The sequence below is a fragment of the Stegostoma tigrinum genome, chromosome 10 (assembly GCF_030684315.1).
Source record: "Stegostoma tigrinum isolate sSteTig4 chromosome 10, sSteTig4.hap1, whole genome shotgun sequence".
In the NCBI taxonomy this organism is placed as follows: domain Eukaryota; kingdom Metazoa; phylum Chordata; class Chondrichthyes; order Orectolobiformes; family Stegostomatidae; genus Stegostoma; species Stegostoma tigrinum.
Window position 1 is genome coordinate 79,848,511 of NC_081363.1, and position 18,199 is coordinate 79,866,709.

Consider the following 18,199-nt stretch of genomic DNA (forward strand, 5'->3'; position numbering starts at 1 on the left):
CGCTCTCTCTCGCTCTCTCTCGCTCTCTCTCTCGCTCTCTCTCGCTCTCTCTCGCTCTCTCTCGCTCTCGCGCTCTCTCGCTCTCGCGCTCTCGCGCTCTCTCTCGCTCTCTCGCTCTCTCGCTCTCGCGCTCTCTCGCTCTCGCGCTCTCTCGCGCTCTCTCGCTCTCGCGCTCTCTCGCGCTCTCTCGCGCTCTCTCTCGCTCTCGCGCGCTCTCTCGCGCTCTCTCGCTCTCTCTCGCTCTCTCTCGCTCTCTCTCGCTCTCTCGCTCTCTCGCTCTCGCGCTCTCTCGCTCTCGCGCTCTCTCGCTCTCGCTCTCTCGCTCTCTCGCTCTCTCTCGCTCTCGCTCTCTCTCGCTCTCTCTCGCTCTCTCTCGCTCTCTCGCTCTCGCGCTCTCTCGCTCTCTCGCTCTCGCGCTCTCTCGCGCTCTCTCGCGCTCTCTCGCGCTCTCTCGCGCTCTCTCGCGCTCTCTCGCGCTCTCGCGCTCTCTCGCGCTCTCTCGCGCTCTCTCGCTCTCTCTCGCTCTCTCGCTCTCTCGCTCTCGCGCGCTCTCTCGCTCTCGCGCGCTCTCGCTCTCTCGCGCTCTCTCGCGCTCTCTCGCGCTCTCTCGCGCTCTCTCGCGCTCTCTCGCGCTCTCTCGCGCTCTCTCGCGCTCTCTCTCGCGCTCTCTCTCGCGCTCTCTCGCGCTCTCTCGCGCTCTCTCGCGCTCTCTCGCGCTCTCTCGCGCTCTCTCTCGCGCTCTCTCTCGCGCTCTCTCTCGCGCTCTCTCGCGCTCTCTCTCGCTCTCTCTCGCGCTCTCTCTCGCGCTCTCTCGCGCTCTCTCTCGCTCTCGCGCGCTCTCTCGCGCTCTCTCGCGCTCTCTCGCGCTCTCTCGCGCTCTCTCGCTCTCTCTCGCTCTCGCGCTCTCGCGCTCTCGCGCTCTCTCGCTCTCGCTCTCTCGCTCTCACTCTCTCTCGCGCTCTCTCTCGCGCTCTCTCTCGCGCTCTCTCTCGCGCTCTCTCGCGCTCTCTCGCGCTCTCTCGCGCTCTCTCGCGCTCTCTCGCTCTCTCGCTCTCTCGCTCTCTCGCGCTCTCTCGCTCTCTCGCTCTCTCGCTCTCTCTCGCGCTCTCTCGCTCTCTCTCGCGCTCTCTCGCGCTCTCTCGCGCTCTCTCGCGCTCTCTCGCGCTCTCTCGCGCTCTCTCGCTCTCTCTCGCTCTCTCGCTCTCGCGCGCTCTCTCGCTCTCGCGCGCTCTCTCGCTCTCGCGCGCTCTCTCGCTCTCTCGCGCGCTCTCTCGCGCTCTCTCGCTCTCTCTCGCTCTCTCTCGCTCTCTCTCGCTCTCTCGCTCTCTCGCTCTCTCGCTCTCGCGCTCTCTCGCTCTCTCGCTCTCTCGCTCTCGCGCTCTCTCGCTCTCTCTCGCTCTCTCGCTCTCGCGCTCTCTCGCTCTCGCGCTCTCTCGCGCTCTCTCGCTCTCGCGCGCTCTCTCGCTCTCGCGCTCTCGCTCTCTCGCTCTCTCGCGCTCTCGCTCTCTCGCTCTCTCGCTCTCTCGCTCTCTCGCTCTCTCGCTCTCTCGCGCTCTCGCGCTCTCTCGCGCTCTCGCGCTCTCTCGCGCTCTCGCGCTCTCTCGCGCTCTCGCGCGCTCTCTCGCTCTCGCGCGCTCTCTCGCTCTCTCGCTCTCTCGCTCTCTCGCTCTCTCGCTCTCGCGCGCTCTCTCGCTTCCTCGCTCTCTCGCTCTCGCGCGCTCTCTCGCTTTCTCGCTCTCTCGCTCTCGCTCTCTCGCTCTCGCTCTCTCGCTCTCGCTCGCTCTCTCGCTCTCTCGCTCTCGCGCGCTCTCTCGCTCTCTCGCTCTCGCGCTCTCTCGCTCTCTCGCGCTCTCTCGCGCTCTCTCGCGCTCTCTCGCTCTCGCGCGCTCTCGCGCGCTCTCGCGCTCTCTCGCTCTCGCGCGCTCTCTCGCTCTCGCGCTCTCGCTCTCTCGCTCTCTCGCGCTCTCGCTCTCTCGCTCTCTCGCTCTCTCGCTCTCTCGCTCTCTCGCTCTCTCGCTCTCTCGCGCTCTCGCGCTCTCTCGCGCTCTCGCGCTCTCTCGCTCTCTCGCGCTCTCGCTCGCTCTCGCGCGCTCTCTCGCTCTCTCGCTCTCTCGCTCTCTCGCTCTCTCGCTCTCGCGCGCTCTCTCGCTTCCTCGCTCTCTCGCTCTCGCGCGCTCTCTCGCTTCCTCGCTCTCTCGCTCTCGCGCGCTCTCTCGCTTTCTCGCTCTCTCGCTCTCGCTCGCTCTCTCGCTCTCTCGCTCTCGCGCGCTCTCTCGCTCTCTCGCTCTCGCGCTCTCTCGCTCTCTCGCGCTCTCTCGCGCTCTCTCGCGCTCTCTCGCGCTCTCTCGCGCTCTCTCGCGCTCTCTCGCTCTCGCGCGCTCTCGCGCGCTCTCGCGCTCTCTCGCTCTCGCGCGCTCTCGCGCTCTCTCGCTCTCGCGCGCTCTCTCGCTCTCGCGCGCTCTCTCGCTCTCTCTCGCTCTCTCGCGCGCTCTCTCGCTCTCTCGCGCGCTCTCTCGCTCTCTCGCGCGCTCTCTCGCTCTCTCGCGCGCTCTCTCGCTCTCTCGCGCGCTCTCTCGCTCTCTCGCGCGCTCTCTCGCTCTCTCGCGCGCTCTCTCGCTCTCTCGCGCGCTCTCTCGCTCTCTCGCGCGCTCTCTCGCTCTCTCGCGCTCTCTCTCGCTCTCTCTCGCTCTCTCGCGCTCTCTCGCGCTCTCTCGCGCTCTCTCGCGCTCTCTCGCGCTCTCTCGCGCTCTCTCGCGCTCTCTCTCGCTCTCTCGCGCTCTCTCTCGCTCTCTCGCTCTCGCGCTCTCTCGCTCTCGCTCTCGCGCTCTCTCGCTCTCGCGCTCTCTCGCGCTCTCTCGCTCTCTCGCTCTCTCGCTCTCTCTCGCTCTCTCGCTCTCGCGCGCTCTCTCGCTCTCGCGCGCTCTCGCGCGCTCTCTCGCGCTCTCGCGCGCTCTCTCGCGCTCTCTCGCGCTCTCTCGCGCTCTCTCGCGCTCTCTCGCGCTCTCTCGCTCTCGCGCGCTCTCTCGCTCTCGCGCTCTCGCTCTCTCGCTCTCTCGCTCTCTCGCGCTCTCGCGCTCTCTCGCGCTCTCGCGCTCTCTCGCTCTCTCGCGCTCTCGCGCGCTCTCTCGCTCTCTCGCTCTCTCGCTCTCTCGCTCTCTCGCTCTCGCGCTCTCTCGCTCTCGCGCGCTCTCTCGCTCTCGCGCGCTCTCTCGCTCTCTCGCTCTCTCTCGCTCTCTCGCGCGCTCTCTCGCTCTCTCGCGCGCTCTCTCGCTCTCTCGCGCGCTCTCTCGCTCTCTCGCGCGCTCTCTCGCTCTCTCGCGCGCTCTCTCGCTCTCTCGCGCGCTCTCTCGCTCTCTCTCGCTCTCTCTCGCTCTCTCGCGCTCTCTCGCGCTCTCTCGCGCTCTCGCGCGCTCTCTCGCTCTCTCGCGCGCTCTCTCGCTCTCTCGCGCGCTCTCTCGCTCTCTCGCGCGCTCTCTCGCTCTCTCGCGCTCTCTCGCGCTCTCTCTCGCTCTCTCTCGCTCTCTCTCGCTCTCTCTCGCTCTCTCTCGCTCTCTCGCGCTCTCTCGCGCTCTCTCGCGCTCTCTCGCGCTCTCTCGCTCTCTCTCGCTCTCTCGCTCTCGCGCTCTCTCGCTCTCGCTCTCGCGCTCTCTCGCTCTCGCGCTCTCTCGCGCTCTCGCGCTCTCGCGCTCTCTCGCTCTCTCGCTCTCTCGCTCTCTCTCGCTCTCTCGCTCTCGCGCGCTCTCTCGCTCTCGCGCGCTCTCGCGCGCTCTCTCGCGCTCTCGCGCGCTCTCTCGTGCTCTCGCGCGCTCTCGCGCGCTCTCTCGCGCTCTCTCGCGCTCTCTCGCGCTCTCTCGCTCTCGCGCGCTCTCTCGCGCTCTCGCGCGCTCTCTCGCTCTCGCGCGCTCTCTCGCTCTCTCGCTCTCTCGCTCTCTCGCGCTCTCTCGCTCTCTCGCGCTCTCGCGCTCTCTCGCGCTCTCGCGCTCTCTCGCTCTCTCGCTCTCTCGCGCTCTCGCGCGCTCTCTCGCTCTCGCGCGCTCTCTCGCTCTCTCGCTCTCTCGCTCTCTCGCTCTCTCGCTCTCTCGCTCTCGCGCGCTCTCTCGCTTTCTCGCTCTCTCGCTCTCGCGCGCTCTCTCGCTTTCTCGCTCTCTCGCTCTCGCTCGCTCTCTCGCTCTCGCGCGCTCTCTCGCTCTCTCGCTCTCTCGCTCTCGCGCGCTCTCGCGCTCTCGCGCTCTCTCGCGCTCTCTCGCTCTCTCTCGCTCTCTCTCGCTCTCTCTCGCTCTCTCGCGCTCTCTCGCGCTCTCTCGCGCTCTCTCGCTCTCGCGCGCTCTCGCGCGCTCTCGCGCTCTCTCGCTCTCGCGCGCTCTCTCGCTCTCGCGCGCTCTCTCGCTCTCGCGCGCTCTCTCGCTCTCTCTCGCTCTCTCGCGCGCTCTCTCGCTCTCTCGCGCGCTCTCTCGCTCTCTCGCGCGCTCTCTCGCTCTCTCGCGCGCTCTCTCGCTCTCTCGCTCTCTCGCGCGCTCTCTCGCTCTCTCGCTCTCTCGCGCGCTCTCTCGCTCTCTCGCGCGCTCTCTCGCTCTCTCGCGCGCTCTCTCGCTCTCTCGCGCGCTCTCTCGCGCGCTCTCTCGCGCGCTCTCTCGCGCGCTCTCTCGCGCGCTCTCTCGCGCGCTCTCTCGCGCGCTCTCTCGCGCGCTCTCTCGCGCGCTCTCTCGCTCTCTCGCGCGCTCTCTCGCTCTCTCGCGCGCTCTCTCGCTCTCTCGCGCGCTCTCTCGCTCTCTCGCGCGCTCTCTCGCTCTCTCGCGCTCTCTCGCGCTCTCTCTCGCTCTCTCTCGCTCTCTCTCGCTCTCTCTCGCTCTCTCTCGCTCTCTCGCGCTCTCTCGCGCTCTCTCGCGCTCTCTCTCGCTCTCTCTCGCTCTCTCTCGCTCTCTCTCGCTCTCTCTCGCTCTCTCTCGCTCTCTCTCGCTCTCTCTCGCTCTCTCTCGCTCTCTCTCGCTCTCTCGCGCTCTCTCGCGCTCTCTCGCGCTCTCTCGCGCTCTCTCGCGCTCTCTCGCGCTATATCTCTCTCTCTATATCTCTCTCTCTATATCTCTCTCTCTATATCTCTCTCTCTCTATATCTCTCTCTCTCTATATCTCTCTCTCTCTATATCTCTCTCTCTCTATATCTCTCTCTCTCTATGTCTCTCTCTCTCTATGTCTCTCTCTATGTCTCTGTCTCTGTCTGTCTCTGTCTCTGTCTCTCTCTCTCTCTCTCTCTCTCTGTGTCTCTGTTGTGCGCCTGCCCTCTCCCTTGCCCGCTCCCTCCCTCCCCATCTCTGTCGTGCACCTGCCCGCCCGCACGCTCCCTCCCTCCCCCTCCCCTCGCCCGCCCGCTCTCTCCCTCCCTCCCCCTCTCTGTCGTGCACGCGCCCGCTCCCTCCCTCCCCCTCTGTCGTGCGCGCGCCCGCTTCCGCTCCCTCCCTCCTCTCTGTCGAGCGTGCGCCCGCTGTCTCGCTTTCGCACGCACGATTCATTTGACCTGGAAACCGTGTTGGCCACCCAATTAGAGGATTTAGTGGGTTCTCTCTGTAAACACTCTGGTGAGTGAGATGCTTTGCAGAGGTTCCATTTAGCTCTGAGAGTTCTTCATTCTTGAAGCAATCTGTCCTACATTGTTAGTTATTCTTTTGAAGGCCAAAAGAGAATTTCTGTTCAATGGTAAAAATTGCACACTTATTCTAGGAAAATGTTGAATAACAAACACTTGAATTTCGTTTTGTAATTCTACTTCAAATATATCTGGCATATAGATCGTATTCCAGTCATTCAGGGATTTGCATGTTACTTTAAAGCCTTGCAATGCTCAAATATTGATAGGCGAGAAAGTTTGTTTTGTTGTCGTGTGGGTAAACTTTCTGCCTTTTTTGTTATTCTAATGCTTTCTCCAGGCTGATGAGAAAGGTCCAGTGTATTGGTATTTTGAAAGTATGATGACCTGTGCACGTGTTTGTGCCTTCAAACGCAAGCGAGTCGAGAGGTCGATAATCTGTACCTGCAGTTCAGGACACAGTTGTGGACAGGTAAATTGCAAACTTATACTGTGTCGTAGCATCATTCAGGTATTTTTAAGTTCAAGTGAAGGAATAACCAGAAATTAGATGCTGAAGAGCTGGCCCTTTATTTCTCTTTGTGTACAAATCACAAACCAAGAATTGAAGTGTTCACCTTAGGTTGATATTCCCTTGTACAACTGAAAGAGCACTTTTGGATGAGATTTACAAACAAGATCCCATTTGCCTGTTGGGTGGATGTAAGTTGCACTATGTAAAGACAACCAGCAATATGGCCAACATTTATTCCTCAACTAGAATTGTAAGAACTGATGTGGTCATTGATGTCCCTTTTTGTCGAGCTTGCTTTGGGAAAACCTGCTGCCTGGTTTCCCACAAAATAAGAGTGGCTGTACCTCAGTTCACTTCACATAATTGATTGGGATGTACCTTTTTGGATGTCAGAATCTGTGACAGGCCCTATATTGATTGAAAACCTCCTCATTGTTGGTTCAGATGAGGGAATGTCACAGTATTTGGATCAAGTACAAGCGAGCGAGGATGATGTTGGAATGTCTGCACCCTTGACAGACCATTCAGGTTGTTACAACATGTTTTCTGCCGTTTAGTGGTTAGGATTAGTGTTACAGTGAGTCTGGATTTCATTTTTTAAAAAACTTTATCAGTAAATTTTGTTTTCTTCTAATTTGCTGTGAAAATAGTTGAATCAGTCCATTTTTTGTCTGCTTTGAGACATACGATTGTTCTATGTTTCTATCTGCTATGTCTTGAATCTCGTTCTTCTTTCTGATTCCTGGGTGGTTCAAATAGAGAAGCATCCCAGTGACAATGAGCATGAGCAGTGGTGGCTGGTTTCCACTCTTCTTCCCCAGTACACATTGACTTATGAGCAAGTCATCCTAATGCTCGGGTACCTTAGATTGGCTGCTGTGGTGTGTACAAAATGATGACAACTCGCTACCTGACCTTGGAAATGCTCACCTCTTATGCTGATGATCTCTGTTTAGGTTAGCAACGAACATGGGCTAGGGTATGCCATTGATAAATAGGACAGATGAAGAGAGCTGTAAGTTGTTTGCCTTGGATCAGGCATTCCCTTCTACTCGTTAGCCACCTCGGGAAGAGACTAATCTTAGCCAAGCTTTCTCCAAGAATTAATATCCAAGTCCCATTCAGCCAAATTCCAAACGTGTTCTCTTGCTTCACCTGAGTCCCACCTTAAGTCCTAAAAATTAGAAGTAAAGCACTTCGAGAAATGCATGGAAAGAGAGCGTGAGATGTGTATGAATGGTATGCAGACGGAATAGAAGACATTTTTTTAAAAAAGGGGGAATGAACAGGTGATCAAGGTTTGCATAACGCTGAAGGAAAGATAAAGCAAGGGAGACCTTACAACATATACTGAAGAAGAATCCAGACTGGGTAGAACTTGGAGACTAAAGAGATTAAAAGAAGCTAAGCCTTGCGTTATTTGACTTATTCACATCTTAGGATATCTCAAAGTGCTCTTTCACAATCTCAGGATATCCTAAAGTGCTTCACAGCCAATAAAATATATTTAAAATGTAAGCACTGATGTAGGAAATGAGAACCAATTTGAGCACAGTAAGCTCCCACAAATGACACTGAGATATTGATGGTAACAGCCTGTTTTTGGATACAGGTTGAGTGATGATTATCAACCAGGATGGCAGGAAGAGTTCCCTGCTTGAAATAGTACCATGAGACTCTTGCATCCACTTGAGAGATTTATGGTCTCTTCCAAAACATGGCATCTCTAAGTGCAGCACTCACTCCGCTGTAACAAGACTTTGTGCTCAAGTCCTTGGAGTGCAACTTGAACCTACGGTTTCTTGAGGGTTACTATTGAGCTACAGCTGATACCATGTCAGAGGTACTTGTGTTAAATTTTCAAAATGATCTGTAGGAAGAGAGACCTGCAATTTTCCTTGTGGGGGGGGGTGCGGTGTGGCGGCACGGAAGGAATACAGCGTGTTCATCGATAATGTCATGACAGATCAACTGATGTTGGCAAAATGTGACTAATCACATGTGAAAAGTGCAGTCTTATTTATTGCTATTTGCATTGGGATGTGAATGTTTCAAACTGGTGTGTTTTATCTACCCACTTTTTTTCTTGCACTTCAGCTTACAAATCATCATCCCTGTCATTAGCTAATTCTGCTTAGTCCCCAAGATTATGTTCAGCTGCACCTTTTCTGTTTGTAGGAAAACAGCCTATACAGTAAGGTTAATAACAAAGACACACTTGAAACGTGCAAGTTGAAGCAATGCAGTGATTTCAGCTCCAGAGACGGTAAGGATCATTTTGTGCATATTATAGAACTAACATGCATATAGTGTGGCAAATCCTAGTAAGTAGAAATGAGAACCTTCTTAAGAATGTTCTATGAATATATTTGTGAAAATAGCTTTTTGCAGTCATTTGACCATCATAATTGCCAAATTTGAAGTGTAATGCAGACGAGCCTAGGTGTAGTAATATACCTATACTTGAGGATCAACTAGTATTTCTCTTTACGGCAATGTTGCAGCAAGGAATGCACACACAGCTCCAGGTATGGTGACTCATGTAAATACACAGTTTCATAGCCTGTGATTTTTTTTGAATTCTGGTTTCGTGTACTTGATAACCCAGTGTTCTGTTCACTACTGTTGAAGTTGATAACAAGTTTTGGGAAGATCTGAGCTGAAGCAAGATGCACACGTAGATTATTGAAAGTTTATGGAGGAGTGTAAGAACACATTGAGGACTTTTAATCGTGAACATTGGGGGAGCCAGGAATTTAATGAAGATCACCGATGATTGGGATGGGTCTTAACATTGAATGGAATGAACACAGCAGACTTTTGGCAAAGTTGTGTTTAGTGGCCAGTCACAAGCTATCAGAGGAAGTGTTGAAATGATTGAATCTGGAAGTAATGAAGCCATGTAGGAAGATGAAGAGACAACGGTAGGAACCTAGGAAGTTGATGCTGCATTGATAAAGTAGTGTTTTGTTGAGTGGTTACTGTTTCTGAAGCTCAGCCCAGAGTTGAACAGACTGCCACAGTTGCCTTTACCCAATCCAGACTCATCTGGTGGAATGGAGTCAGTACTGTAGGAGCCACATTACATTCAGGATTTAAACAAGGGCTTTGATTCTCTCAAAAGTTGAACTGGGCACTTGTCATGGTTGTGTATTGGATATTTCTCATTGAAAGTGAGTTGTTCAAAAGGCCAGGAGAGAGAGGATTTTTCCCACACTTAAGTTTAGATCTATATATCATGCCTAGATCTGTGCCTGTGTATGTGGTTAGCAATTATGGACTTGTACGTGAGGATATCAAGGACTGTTCACAAGAAAACTGATGCTCCTTTTGTGTCTAACAGTGTTTCTGAATCTTGCTAAGAGCCCTTTGTCTTGGGGGGGATTAGCATGGGTTGAGAATTGGCTAACTAACAGATGGCAGAGTTGGGATAAAGGGGCATTTTCAGGATGACAACCTGTGACTGATGGGGTGTGACAGGAATCAGTATTGGGGATGGCAGTTATTTACAATATATAAAAAAGCTTGGAGAGGAAAGTGAATTACTAAGGCCAAGACTGTGGATGAGACAAAATCAGTTGGGAAGCCATGGATGGTGAATGAAGAGTCTGTACTGGGACATTTGGGTTAAGTGGGTGGGCAGAACTTGGCAGATGATATATAATCTGGAAAAATGAGGATATGCACTTTGAAGGGAAGAACCGAGGAGACGAATATTATTTAAAATGAGAAAGACTGGAAAGCTACAGATCAGAGATTTGGGAGTCCTCTTGTATGAATCTCAAAAATACCTAGCATGCACACTTTAGTGGGAAATAAGGAATGCAATGGAATGTTTGCACTTCCTTCAAAAGGAAGGGAGTGGAAAAGTAAAGAGGGTTTGCTAAAACTGTGAGGCAGTAGTCAGACCACAGCTGGAATACTGTAAACCGTTTTGGGCCCCTTTATCAAAGGGAAGATACACTGGCATTTAAGGGAATTCAGACAATATTCACGAGATTGATCCTGCATGCGGAGGGAACTACCTTATGAGGAGAAGTTGACTAGGTTGGGCCTGCATGCATTTGGAATTTAGAAGGAAAGGGGGAATCTTTATTGAAACACACAAGGTTCTTAGAGGGTTTGACAGGGTAGATGCAAAAGAGATTGGGCTAGACTCTCCCACAAGATGAAACAGAGGGTATAATCTCAGTGTATGAAGTCACCAATTCAAGCTAGATGATGAGTATTCTCAGGTGGTAGCGAATTAGTTGGGATTCTTTATCACAGAGGGCTGTAGAGTTTGGGCGGATAAGTATATTCAAGGCTGAGAGACAGAATTTTAGTAAGGGTACTTACAGTAATGGAGAAAAGGCAGGAAAGTGTTGAGGATTATCAGATCAGCTGTGATCTCATTAATTGGTAGAACAGATTCAGTTGGCTGAATGCTCTACTTTCTGCTCTTGTTTTACTGTCTTAAAGAAGCCGTTTGGTACGTTTTTAAAATGTTGAAAGTGGCATTTGCACACAAACTTTTGTGACACTAAAGAAAACTTAATTTTATTTGACCTGAGGGGAAGATGATTCAGTATACCAGTAGTTACTAGATATTCCTGCGACCTTTCAATGTCAATTGTATGAAGTAGCCAACACGAAATAGACATCTACTTAATGACAGCCAGGATAAGATCACTTTAAACACTAAAGGTCTGGACTTCTGCATTCCAAACTTGAGTGTAAAGCTGGGACATTCCCCAAATGTGTAAACCTAACCATAGATAAAGTGATCGAGAGGTCAGTTTTTTTTTTGTTACAAGGTGACTGTTTTTCTTAGAGGGCGAGGGAGTCACAGAATGAACAGTCCCTGCAGAAGGGGATGGGGAGGGAAATAACTGTTCGGTGGTATCTGATTTTAGGTGGCGGAAATGTCAGAGGATCCACCTCTACACTCTCCACCTATTTCTCTACCACATCCAGTACCTTTCCCTGCAACTGCAAGAGGTGCAACACCTGCCCCTACATCTCCCCTGTCACCTCCACCCAAGGCCCTAAACAATCCTTCCAGATCTGACAGAGGTTCACCTGCCTTTCATCCAACCTGACCTATTTCACCCGTTGCTCCTGATGTGGTGTCCCTGATTATAGAGGAGACCTCATCACAGACTCGGGGAGCTTCCTCCACTGTCAGAGTTAGCCGAACGTAAACTGGAGGAACAACACTCGATATTTCGCCTTGGGAATTTATAGCCCAACATTGACTTCACTAGCTTCAAAACCCTCCCCACCCCCAGTTTTAACCCATGTCCAGCTCTGTCCTTCCCCCTCACCTCCCTGACCTGACCTAGCCTAATCTGTCCATCTTCCTACTCATCTATCCATTCCACCCTTCCCACGGACCAGTCACAATACCGCCGACTTGCATCCATCTATCACCATCTCTCCTACCCTTCTCACAGCCCCACCCCTATCTCTATATTTATTTCTGGGCTCCCCTCCCCCTCCAAGTCCTGATGGGGGGTCTCAGCCCAAAATGTTGACATTTCTGCTCCTCAGATGCTGCCTGACCTGCTGTGCTTTTCCAGCATCACCTATTGACTCATGAACTGAAACCTGCTTCTCCCACTGCTATCTCTTGAACCATGTATTTATTTCACCAATCTTACATGCCTTCATGCTAATTGGCATCAGGCTGACTTCAGGTTCTGCTGTTCAACTTGGTGCATACATCATACTGTCCAAACAGAGCCTCTTTCCTTGTCCTGGTAATGTCATTGGTACCTCATGAACCATTACAACTTGAATCCATCCCTCCCCCTTAAGTTCCTATGCTGCACGAACGCTGGCCTTTGGCTTTAAGTGCTTGTCTGTATAGAACTGTCTATAAGCCCTTTGGTATGCCATCTCATGCAGTTACTACATTTCCTTTGTGCTCCCTCCACTTGACTGGTTGTGTGTACCACCTTGCCATGGTGGGTTATATCACCTAATCTGTTATGAAAACAAAACATGTAAACACATGGAGCTGTCAATCAAGTAACAGATAATGTTAAGTTGTACAAACAGTGTTGCAACAAAATTCCTGTCATGGTAGTCATTGAGCTTCTGTCTCAGAGTGAATTAGAAATCATCAATGTTAACTTTGAATGCCACAGATTTTTAAAAATGATAAATCTTTTGTCAGCTTTGATAGTTCCAAGGAGTGTTGTTAGTTCTGCGTCAGCTTTGACGTTTCCACTGAAATTTATTCACTTTTTACACACAACCGTGTTCGCTTTTACCAATCTCGGAGGGTACCTGATATCTCCCAAAAGTGTCCTGAAAACCATATCCAGAAGGGTGCCATGACTCTTGAGCAAGTTCACAAGGCACAGGCATACTGCTACCAGATTTAAACTGCTCACTTAAAATTTCAAATGCCTAACTCGACAAACTTTGAGAGGAGTGAAATCAAAGCAAGATGTTACAAAAACTCAGCAAGTGCAGCAGCATCTATGGAGAGAGCAACATCTAATATTCCAGGTCCAATATGACTTGGAGCTCCAAAGCAGAGCCAGAATTGGTGTCTCAACATTATCTCTGTTTCTCTCTTAGCAAGTGCAGTCAGACCTGCTGAGTTTCTCCAGTACTTTCTATTTTTACCTTTCAGTATCTTTGTGAGAGAACCACGCCATTTGTAAGGAAAGTCTGGCTTGTGGTTTCAGTCTATTAGATTTTACCAAATTCTAACTTCTACATTGTGTTTTCCAACCCCCTTTGTAACTCTGATTCTGACCTGGTTGCTTTGCAGAATATATGTAATCCCAAATTGTACTTTAAACTTATGCTGCTTCCTAATATTTAGTCATGCTGATAATTTGATGCAGTGCTACTAAGGTGCTGCCAAGCCACAGATATCATGCTTTTGTTGAAAGAACTAAACAATGACCTTGCTCCAGCAATTCATGTAGGTGTTAAAAATACAAAATGACCAGCTCGAAGTGATCAGGAATGCATGAAATTATATTGTTTCTGAAACGTAAGTTCTATATACCTTCATTTTTCCTTCAGCTTTTGATTTATCTGTGTCCTATTAAAATATTAAAATGGAAAAGTTTTTAAGTTCATTCTTGTGATGTGACATTGCTGGTAAGGTGAGTTGTTGCCCATTCCCAGTTACAATGAGAAGAAGGTAGTTGGTTTCATTTTTGAACCATTCCTGTCAGATTAAGACAACTGGTGTCCCTAGACTTTGGTGACTGAGTTAGATTTTTGACAAAAATATTGTCACTTTTATTGAAACTAGAATTTTAGGTGTGACTGAATGAAAATTGCAGGCTGCCATTGAATTTGAACTTGTGAAAACTTGATCATGTTCTGCCACTACTCCACCTATAATAATTGGGGGTGGTTAGAAAAAGTTAACTGGTAAACCTACTACATTATTTGCTTACATTTTCGTGGCACAAGTTTTTTTTGTGCACAAATGATGAGGCAGGATGCTTCATTGGTCTACTTAGAACATGTTCCTACACACAATTTTCAGGGCTCACAAAACCCGTCAGTGAGGGAAAAACAGATGTGATTTGCTCAAGAAGGCCTTAGCTAACACTGCTTGTGGGCTAGGAAGAGCCTTCCTACTCCTGATTGTGATCATTTCCATGCCTCTTCTAACTTATCAAGATCACTCTGATCCTGGCTCCCTGTTCCTCGTACTTTGTTCCCTGATTTTTGGCCCCAATCCATTTTTCACTGACCATCCTTCCTGTCCTAGCCATGGCATCTCCATGATGTGGACTTTATTGCTCTACTGCTTGCTCGACTAACCATCCTTTTAGGTGGCCAGTTGATGGGCAGAAACTGCAGGAAATATATTGCAGTTGAGTCTCACTTCTTACTGTAGTGCCTCAGTGTTCCCAGCCTTCATGTATTTTCTGGCCGTTTTCGCCCTTAGCATAAATATCAGTATTTTGCTATAATCAAGAATTTAGAAAGCACCAAAGCATCCTGCATTCATATTACACCTTTAACATAGCATAACGTTCCAAGACCTTTTATAAAAGTGACTACCAAACAATATTTTTCGTCAACCACATAGAGAAATTAGAGTAGTTGGCCAAAGGCTTGATCAAATAGGCAGGTTTTGAGGAATGCCTTGGAGGAAAGCAGCTCTGAGAGCTTAGGAGCTGGATAACTGAAGTAAACACTGGCATCGATAAACCTATGAAAAACAGGTGTGGTCAAGAAGCCAGTTTTGTTTCATAGGTTGTGTTCATTGCTGAAAGACTAACATTTATTGCCCATCTGTAATAGTCCTTGAAAAGATGGTGGTGACTCATAATACTTATATCAATTTGTAAATTGTTAATAGACCACGAGGTAGACCAGTAGCACTTGAACCAGGAACCATTTGTTACACATCTTCATAGCTACACAGTCAGACCTAGTCTGATCCAGAGCACCGGACCCATTTTCTTAATGGGTCAGCAAGTGCCCCCAATTATCTACATAACACCCCACCCCCTTTATTTCAAAAATTTACAAGATGAACATATATACAACTATTGTAAGTATTATACAGGCATTGTAGCCAACATATGTGTAAAGTGTGGAATAATTACAAAAACATATACCAGAATCCACGTCCACCACTACCACAAGCATTGCTTTCATAGTCTACATCAACATGATTAGTCTCTTGGTGGATGGTGGTTTCTAGAAGACCCTTTCCCTAGTCTAAGGAGCCTTCTGGTGTAGTCTCCCATACTTGTAAAAGCTCCCACCATTCAGCAGATGTTTCCCTCTGTGTGATTAGCTGCCATAGTCCTGTGGCAGAGCTGCTGTCTCCTCTCTGAACGTAGCTAATCCAGCCTCTGAGACACGTAACTTGGTTGACACTACAGCTTCCATCTGGCCCATGTCTCCTGCAGACCAGCTCATCCCTGCTCTGCACCACATACAAACAGTGGTCCAGTTTGGTCGACCACCATCACGTGAATCCACTTGTCCCTAAACAATCTTTTTTCCCTTTTTTTGAAAATCCTTGACTTCAAGGTTCCTGCCCTTATGGACACCTATTCCTCATGATTATACTGTACCATCTCTCTTGTCTCTTCTGGCTTAAACCAGTCAAACACTTCTTAGCTGGCAGTTGAACATTAAGGATACGGGCAAGCTTAGTTCGTGTGTGGCATGATACAGTACATGCAGAGAAACTTATTGATTAACTGTCCAAGTGAATCCTGTCCATCTGGCTTTTTGTCACTGGGTGATGTGGAGCTGATCTCGTCTGTCTGACTCTGTGGTATTCCAGGTACCCCCCTGCCCCAAACATTTTTGCTACAAACTCTGGACTGTTGTCACTCACAACTTGTTTGGGGTTTCCAAACTTGGTAAATATTTCATCCAGTCAGCCTACCATTGCTTCTGCTGATATTGACTTCATGACCACTCAGGCCACTTGGAGTGGTCATCCACAACCAATAGTAATATGTGTCTCTCTTCTGCTGTCACTCTGAGACCATTCCCATGGGTGAAGAGATGACAACAGCAGCGCCTTCCTTACTAATGTGCAGGATTCGTATGATACTCCTTTCTCCTCAATCTGGGAGTCCACGTTCAGCCACCAAAATTTAGCACCTGGCTATTTCTTTCATTTGCAACACACCACGATGCCCTTGGTGCACTTGTTCTAGCACCTTTTCTTCTTTAATGACAACTCTCATTCCTCAAATTAAATACCTGTCTGATACAGACAAGTCCCACCTCTGGACAGGTTTGGGCATAATTCTGAGTAGTTACTGTGACTGGCCCTCCTGCTCAATACTTCATCCACCACCTAGCTCAAAATGAGTCATTCCTTTGGTAGTGTTCAGTTCCTGCCTGGCTGACAGATACCTTGTCTTCCTGCAAAGTTACATAGCTTTCAGGCCCCAGTCGGGAGTATCTGTATTCTTTGGTAGTGGCAGCCCTGACTAGGCGTTTGCATTGCTGTGCTTCTCCATCTGTTGGTATCTGATTTCATTCGAGTAGGCTCACAAATCCAGTGCCCATCTCTGCAAGCATGCCACTACCATTGATGGTATCCTTGTATGCAAGCTAAAAATGGAGGTTAGTGGCCTGTGGCCGTCAACAGCATGAAGTGCCTGATGTAACGGAAATGGGAGAATTGAAACGATACTCAATTTTTTGACAATTTTTGCCCTTTTTTGACTTGGGCATAGTTCTCTGACTTTATTAGTAACCTTGATGAGATTGCAATGGGCTTTCCCTCCATTCGGTAAAACGTGCGCCAGCTCCACAAGGTGAGCTGTCATGTGCTAACAATAATGGTAACTTCAGGTCAAAATGAGTTAACACGTCTGACCTTCTTAAGGCTTGCTTCATCTGGTAAACCTCCTCTCAACACGCGGTCCATTTCCACGGACGCTCTTTCCCGAGCAACTGACGCAAGGGTTTTAGTATAGATGTCAGAAGCGAGATGAGCTTGCTGTAATAATTTGACAAGTCCCAAAAAATGATCCCAGCTGAGACTCATTCCCTGGTCTAGGGGCCTTCACGATGGCCTCAATCTTCTTGGGCGCCTTGTGTAATCCCTCCATTGATTTGATTGCCCAGGTACTCAATTGAATCCCTGAAAGGAACTCCCATTTCTCCCTTTTTACTTATAGGCCATACTTGTTCAACTATTTTAGTGTTTTATCGAAGTTTCTCAAATGCTCCTCTTTGGAGGAGCCAGTGATCAAAATATCGTCCAGAAAGCACTGGACTCCAGTCAACCCCCTTAAAATTTGTTCCTCGGCCCTCTGGAGTAGAGCTCATGCTGACTTGATGCTGAAAGAAAGTAGCAGAAAAGCCCTTAGTATATCACTATCATTGGCAGCGACTGAGGCTCTTTCATGGGCCTGCGACAGATACATTTTAGAGAATTTCTTCCCTCCTGCCAGTCTACTGAATGCAGCTTTTATGAGTGAGTATGGATATTGATCCGCATTCAAGACTGAGTTGACCGTGACCTCAAAAGTCACCACAAATCCTCACCGCACCATCTGCTTTCAAGACCGGAACGATTGGAGTGGCCTATTTACTAGTGGTTACTGCTTCCAGATTCATCAACTTTTGCAGTTCTGCTTCAAGTTTAGATAGAAAAAGAAAGAAAAATGCTGTCAGCCTCTCCACTCATAAGACAAAAACAAAATAACCGTTTGATTCTTCAAAACATTGCAGCTTGAGGTAGTACACTTTGGAAGTTGGCTTTGAGATGACACCTTCTGGACTGTTTTCTGTAGTTCTTGGTTCTAATTGACCTTTGTTGAACAGTGGTGTTCGTTGTTCAGTAAATATTAAAGTATTGTGTACTCTGTCATTCTTGCACGCCAGAGTAAAATACCAAAATTTGTTGATGATGCCAAACTCGTGGCAAGTAATGATGATGACACAAGTTGACTGTTATAGGACATTCCAAAGGACACTCAAGTGACGTATTTAATTCGGGAAAGTGTGAAGTTTACATTTTCACGAGAGATAGCTAGACTGATTACTGACTTCATGGCACAATTTTAAATTTACAGAAACTGAGAATTTCCTTGAAGATGGCAGAAGATATTGAGAGTAGTTAATAAAACATTTAGGATCTTGGGCTTTTTTAATAGATTTATTGCTAAAACAAATAAGTTGTTGATTCTGTATAAAGCTTTAGTTGGGGCCCGAACTAAATATTCCATTCAGCCTGGTCCCCACGCTTCATAGAATGTGAGAGTGTTTGAGACATTTCAGAGGAGACTTACCAGAATGGTTCCAAGTATGAGGGCATTCTAGGAATAAAGAATGGATTTTAACCACAGTGTGTGGTGAGAGAGGCTGATGATGAAAGTGAAGACTATTAATGATTTCTAAAGGAAATTAGATGGGTATCGGAGTGAGATATTTACAGAGCATGGGAATACAATAGTGGAATTGGCTGACTAGATTGCATGGAATTGATGAGCTGAATTGTCCTTTGTACTGCTTTTAGAATTTCGCCGTCTTCTCACTTAACTTGGAGCATTCTGTCTGAATTTTTTACCAATGTCAAAAAATTTAATCTGTTTGCAACCATTCCCCGGGAAAGAATTCAGGCACAATCTCAGAAGAAAGTGCCCTAATGTAGGG

General features: G+C 49.2%; 1 protein-coding gene across 7 annotated transcripts in view; it reads left to right on the plus strand.

The window, feature by feature from the left end:
* mgaa (MAX dimerization protein MGA a) overlaps positions 1-18,199 on the plus strand; it is a 127,384-nt gene that overhangs the window by 70,600 nt on the left and 38,585 nt on the right. For all 7 annotated transcript variants that reach the window (XM_048537820.2, XM_048537822.2, XM_059649296.1 and 4 more), the window contains exons 11-12: positions 5,921-6,052; positions 8,273-8,360. In XM_048537820.2, the coding sequence (XP_048393777.2) occupies positions 5,921-6,052; positions 8,273-8,360 (220 nt within the window). The remainder of the gene's footprint in view (positions 1-5,920; positions 6,053-8,272; positions 8,361-18,199) is intronic.